This window comes from Brachyistius frenatus, unplaced genomic scaffold, assembly GCF_029030835.1.
Source record: "Brachyistius frenatus isolate BFR_SWC_R1_liver_20210118 unplaced genomic scaffold, ASM2903083v1 Contig_371, whole genome shotgun sequence".
NCBI lineage: Eukaryota > Metazoa > Chordata > Actinopteri > Embiotocidae > Brachyistius > Brachyistius frenatus.
Window position 1 is genome coordinate 37101 of NW_027210970.1, and position 6618 is coordinate 43718.

General features: G+C 42.2%; 1 protein-coding gene across 4 annotated transcripts in view; it reads left to right on the top strand.

Annotated features, from left to right (window-relative positions):
• The window catches only part of LOC138636364 (suppressor of tumorigenicity 7 protein homolog), a 29378-nt gene extending 23198 nt beyond the window's left edge, over positions 1 to 6180 (top strand). The window contains exons 9-14 of one of the 4 annotated variants that reach the window (XM_069724346.1): positions 1103 to 1175; positions 1825 to 1927; positions 3195 to 3345; positions 3522 to 3614; positions 3976 to 4115; positions 4777 to 6180. In XM_069724346.1, the coding sequence (XP_069580447.1) occupies positions 1103 to 1175; positions 1825 to 1927; positions 3195 to 3345; positions 3522 to 3614; positions 3976 to 4115; positions 4777 to 4872 (656 nt within the window). In that variant the 3' untranslated portion in view covers positions 4873 to 6180. Of the gene's footprint in view, positions 1 to 1102; positions 1176 to 1824; positions 1928 to 3194; positions 3346 to 3521; positions 3615 to 3972; positions 4116 to 4776 lie in introns of all 4 variants that reach the window. The other 3 variants (XM_069724344.1, XM_069724348.1, XM_069724347.1) reach the window with 3 other exon arrangements.
• Positions 6181 to 6618: the final 438 nt, after the last annotated feature.

The following is a 6618-nucleotide window of genomic DNA, read 5'->3' on the forward strand; positions in this document are numbered from 1 at the left end:
TTTTCAGTTTTTACATTAAACATACAGGATATTTGTACTTTCTGCTGTTGGTCAGACAAAAGAAGCTTTAAAAACATCTTATATTTTGATTTATTTTTGACACATTTCTATGTTTTCTGACACTTGAAGATTTAAACAGTGAATCATGAAAATGATCCACAGATTATCTAATAAAAACATAATTAACTGCAGCTGCAACACTAAACTACATGCAGACATTTAACAGAGCTGCTGTATTATTAGAGGTGTTAAACTTCCTCTGTGTTTCCATCTGAATGAGATCCTTCAGCCATGAAACAGCCTCTTCATGTTCAGGGAGAAACACCTCTGGGAATCTGCAGTGTTCCTGAACGCTGCTCCAACTATCACCTGTAACACTAACCCCCACTCTATCACCTGTAATACAAACGCCCCTCTATCACCTGTAATACAAACCCCCCTCTATCACCTGTAACACTAACCCCCACTCTATCACCTGTAATACAAACCCCCCTCTATCACCTGTAACACTAACCCCCACTCTATCACCTGTAATACAAACCCCCCTCTATCACCTGTAATACTAACCCCCCTCTATCACCTGTAATACAAACCCCCCTCTATCACCTGTAATACAAACCCCCCTCTATCACCTGTAACACTAACCCCCACTCTATCACCTGTAATACAAACGCCCCTCTATCACCTGTAATACAAACCCCCCTCTATCACCTGTAACACTAACCCCCACTCTATCACCTGTAACACTAACCCCCACTCTATCACCTGTAATACAAACCCCCCTCTATCACCTGTAATACAAACCCCCCTCTATCACCTGTAATACAAACCCCCCTCTATCACCTGTAACACTAACAAACCCCCACTCTATCACCTGTAATACAAACCCCCCTCTATCACCTGTAACACTAACCCCCCTCTATCACCTGTAATACAAACCCCCTCTATCACCTGTAACACTAACCCCCTCTATCACCTGTAACACTAACCCCCCTCTATCACCTGTAATACTAACCCCCCTCTATCACCTGTAATACTACCCCTCCCCCCATCACCTGTAATACTAACCCCCTCCCCCCTCTGCTCTCTGTCTCCCCCACAGATATTAGTTTACCCAAATCTGCAACAATATGCTACACAGCAGCGCTGCTCAAAGCCCGGGCGGTGTCGGACAAGTGAGTACCTCCTTCCATCAGATCATTCAGGGATCAGAACCTGCTGCTGGTTCACAGGTCAAACTGTACAAAACATCAGAAACAATATGACATGAATATGAGCTGTTCATTATGATTATGAGAGGTAATACTGAGGGATGCAGCAGCAGCAGCTCAGGGTGTTTTTGTCTCACTCCAGTTCTCCACTCACATCTCTGAGTGTAGAATATAAAACAGATAATATACTCATCTATACACAAGATGAAACCACCCACTGTTTGTATTTATCGTTTTTAATTTAAATCAGTTCTTGGACAGCACTCCTGAACAGATCCAGAACACTCCATAATTTACACTTTAACTACAGCAAATGTAAATAATACACCTTGAAAACCATCGAGAGTTCTGTTGTTTCCTGGTTCTGGTCCTCACATGTACACCTATTCTCAAACAACCCTTGCTTTTACCTGTCAGGGTTTATTTACCTGTTTACCTGATTTATATGATGCTGCAGTCAGTGACAGTCAGTGACAGGTGGGCAGTTACAAAGTCATATCAGTCACGTGTGCGTGTACCTGTGTGTGTGTGTGTGTGTGTGTGTGTGTGTGTGTGTGTGTGTGTGTGTGTGTGTGTGTGTGTGTGTGTGTGTGTGTGTGTGTGTGTCCCACAGATTCTCTCCAGAAGCAGCATCCAGAAGAGGTCTGAGTACAGCAGAGATGAACGCAGTAGAAGCCATCCACAGAGCGGTGGAGTTCAACCCACACGTACCCAAAGTGAGGACGCACACGCACACGCACACACACACACACACACACACACACACACACACACACACACACACACACACACACACACACACACACACACACACACACACACACACACACACACACACACACACACACACACTAGTTGGACATGCGCCACCTGGCTGGTATGTCTATGATCAGTGTATTAAGACCTGCCCAGTTAGATAATATCCCTCCATTTCAACTCAAGTAAATCTTATTGAAAACAACTTTATTTTATTCTTTTCATTTTCAGTATTGTTTGGCCTCCTACCTGTCATACCTCATACTTACATACTAACACTGTATACTTACTTACCAACACTGTATACTTACATACTAACACTGTATACTTACGTACTAACACTGTATACTTACATATTAACACTGTGTACTTACATACTAACCCTGTATACTTACATACTAACACTGTATTCTTACATACTAACACTGTCTACTTACATACTAACACTATGTACTTGCATAGTAACACTACTTACATAGTAACGCTGTGTATTTACATACTAACACTGTATACTTACATACTAACACTATATACTTACATACTAACACTGTACTTACATAGTAAGGCTGTGAACTTAGTAACGCTGTGTACTTAAATACTAACACTGTATACTTTCATACTAACACTGTATACGTATACTTACATACTAACGCTGTGTACTTACATACTAACACTGTGTACTTACATACTAACACTGTACTTGCATAGTAACACTACTTACATAGTAACGCTGTGTACTTACATACTAACACTGTATACTTACATACTAACACTGTGTACTTACATACTGACACTATGTACTTGCATAGTAACGCTGTCTATTTACATACTAACACGGTATACGTATACTTACATACTAACACTGTGTACTTATAGTTACATACTAACACTGTGTACTTAAATACTAACACTATACTTTCATACAAACACTGTATATGTATACTTACATACTAACAATGTGTACTTATAGTTACATACTAACACTGTACTTACATAGTAACAAGTTATACTTACATTCTAACACTGTATACTTACATACTAACACTGCATACTTACATACTAACACTGTATACTTGCATACCAACACTCGATACGCACATACTAACACTATACTTACATACTAACACTGTATATTTACATACTTCAGCTACATCTGATTTCCCTTTAATATCACATTCCTGTTGGTGTGCTTCATCACCTGTCTTCGTTCCACCTCCTCTTCCTCAGTACCTGCTGGAGATGAAGAGTCTGATTCTTCCTCCAGAACACATCCTGAAAAGAGGCGATAGTGAGGCCATCGCCTACGCCTTCTTCCACCTGCAGCACTGGAAACGGGTGGAAGGGGCGCTCAACCTGCTGCACTGCACCTGGGAGGGCAGTGAGTACACACACACACACACACACACACACACACACACACACACACACACACACACACACACACACACACACACACACACACACACACACACACGGGTTATTCTGAGGTCATCAGTGTGTGTGGAGCCCTTTATAACACCAGTGCTCCTTGTGCGTGTTGTTGTGTGTGTGCAGCATTCAGAATGATCCCGTATCCTCTGGAGAAGGGTCACCTCTTCTACCCCTACCCCATCTGCACAGAGACAGCCGACAGGGAGCTGCTACCCAGTAAGACACGCTCGGACACACACACACACACACACACACACACACACACACACACACACACACACACACACACACACACACTGTGTCCAACAGACCTCCAACAGACCTCCTGAAACATGTGCCTGTTTCCTGTTACACACTGTGTGTGTTTCTGTCTGTCTGTCTGTCTGTCTGTGTGTGTGTGTGTGTGTGTGTGTGTGTGTGTGTGTGTGTGTGTGTGTGTGTGTGTGTGTGTGTGTGTGTGTGTGTGTGTGTGTGTGTGTGAGACGAGTCTGCGGTGAGTTGAGAGGATTTTGATGAAACGTTGTGCTGCCAGCTAACATTGTGTTGTGTGTTTTTGTGTGTGTGTGTCTGGAAGCAGTGTTTCACGAGGTGTCGGTTTACCCGAAGAAGGAGCTGCCCTTCTTCATCCTCTTCACCGCCGGGCTCTGCTCCTTCACCGCCATGTTGGCTTTGCTCACACACCAGTTCCCCGAACTCATGGGAGTGTTCGCTAAAGCTGTGAGTATATGGTGACCTTTGACCTTTGTTCCAGCAGGAAACTTTTCGCTTCGACTTTGATTGATGACTGTGTGGAAGGGTCTGGGGACGAAGTTCAAGATCAGCATCAGCCAACACTGAGCACTGATCTGAAGTCTGTTCTCTCTGATCAGCTGATGAGGAGGAAGTCAGGATCTCCTTATGTAAAGTAACGCTTCAGTTTGTGCTTTAAATCAGGCTGTGAATGAACAAACAAACGAACAAAGGAACTTACCAACCAACGAAACAACAAACCAAACAACGAACCAACTTACCAACGAACCACCGAACGAACCAACGAACCGACGGATGAACCAACCAACCAACCAACCAACGAAACAACCGATGAACCGACGGACCGACAGATCAACCAACCAACCAACCAACCAACGAACTGACGAACCAACAAACCAACAAACCAACCAATGAACCGACCGACGGACGGACTGACGGATGGACCAATGGACGAACCGACGAACCAACCGACAAACGAACCAATGAACAAACCAATGAATCAAACCAACATATTGGTCCTCAGGTGGCACAAACAGGAAGTAAACAGGAAATTGGTGGTGGAGGTGTGCAGCCCTGCTTCTTGGCTTACAGGATTTTGTGTGATTGTTCTCCATCTCTGTCTTTGTAGTTCCTCAGCACGCTGTTTGCTCCTCTGAACTTCATCATGGAAAAGGTGGAGAGCATCCTACCGTCCAGCCTCTGGCACCAACTCACCCGCATCTGACCCGACTGGCCGGACCAGAATCAGAACCAGCACCGACAGCAGATCTCCATCGGACAGGAACAGCTGAACTGAAACCCAGAACGCTGCATCGGACAAGACTGACACACCTTTGTGCCAAGATTACAGAGTTCAAATCAAACTAAGGTGGGAGGAGACGGGAAGAGGCAGGAGGAAGCGTAGACTTCACAGTTGGTTTGAGACTTTATTTGATATGTTTGCATTTTTGGGGTTTTCAATCATTTAAAGCATTTTTTTTTTTTTGTTGTACAAAAACAGGTGATCAGTTTCCATCATTAAAAAAGTGAAAAGGAAAAAAATACAATAAAGGACTTTTTGTGTTTTGCTGCAAAGCAGCTTCTTCCCAACATTTTGATTGAGCCGGTGTTTTAGTGGCTGTCAGGACGGAGATGGGCGTCAACACGAAGGAACCCGGTAGGTGGTGGTTGTTCTCTGTTGAGTCCGGCACATGTATGATGTGTTTTCACACGGATCAGTCGGCAGGAATACGACGTCTGTCTGAGGAGACGCTGCACGATGCTCTGACATCTAAAACAGTCTGTGATGTTTGAGACATGAAATCAGAACATTAATGATTCACACATTTTCAGCCTGTTAACGACGACGTGTATTGAAATCTATGAGCAGATTATTAATCTCACGGAGAAAGTTCACGGCTCAACGCAGTTCCTCAGTGATAAACCGGAAACAACACGTTGGAAATGATCAGATGAATGAAGGTAGAGATGAAACTTGAAACAGGAAACACAGGCACATGTTTCAGGAGGTCTGTTGGACATTTTTGCAAAATGTGGCCATGTTCGCCGATATGATGATGTCATGATTCATATGATATTATGTTTGATAGGAACAAACCAGCAGAGGAAGCTGTTTGATGCTGTATTGTGCCTCATTATTTATAACTACACTACATTCTGCGCTATGATTGGCCAGCTTGGCAGCAGCAGTTAAAATGTGCAGCCTGCTTTGATCAATTTCAATGCAGGAGGTTAATTTATACAAAAACATATTTCCATAAACTACTGTTTCTCGGATTGTATACCTCCGTCAGCATACTTATGCAAATTTTAGTGAATTTACATGTGTGAATTTAAAAAAGGTGGTGGTGTTTCAAACTGACGCTCTGCATTTACCGGGAATGACCAGAAAACAACGTATTTATGACATTTTGGACGAGATACTATCATATGACCTTTTTATTGAAGTATATAATTAAAATTTTGTATCACTTCAGGTGACATGCTGCAGTGACTTTTTTACCATTTTAGACTATATCCGGAAATATGAAGTATGAAATTTTTTGACATTTTGGATGATATACTATTTTAGGAAATTCATTGACAGTTCGTGTGACATTGTTTAGTGACATTTTTTACATTTTGAGCGACATGCTATAAGATGGCATTTTTTGACATTTTGGACAATATTCAAGTGTGAAACTGTTTGACATTTTGGGTGACCCGACATTTTTTGACATTTTGGACGACATTCTATAGTATGTCATTTTTAGACATTTTGGATGATATACTATAGTCTGAAATTTTTTGCCATTTTGGTCGACATACTATAGTTTGACATTTTTGGACACTTTGGATTATATTCAATAGTGTGAAATTGTTTGACATTTTGGGCGACATACAGTGTGACATTTTTTGACATTTTGGACGGCATACTATAGTATGAAATTCATTGACATTTCGTGCGACATTGTTTAGTTTGACATTTTTT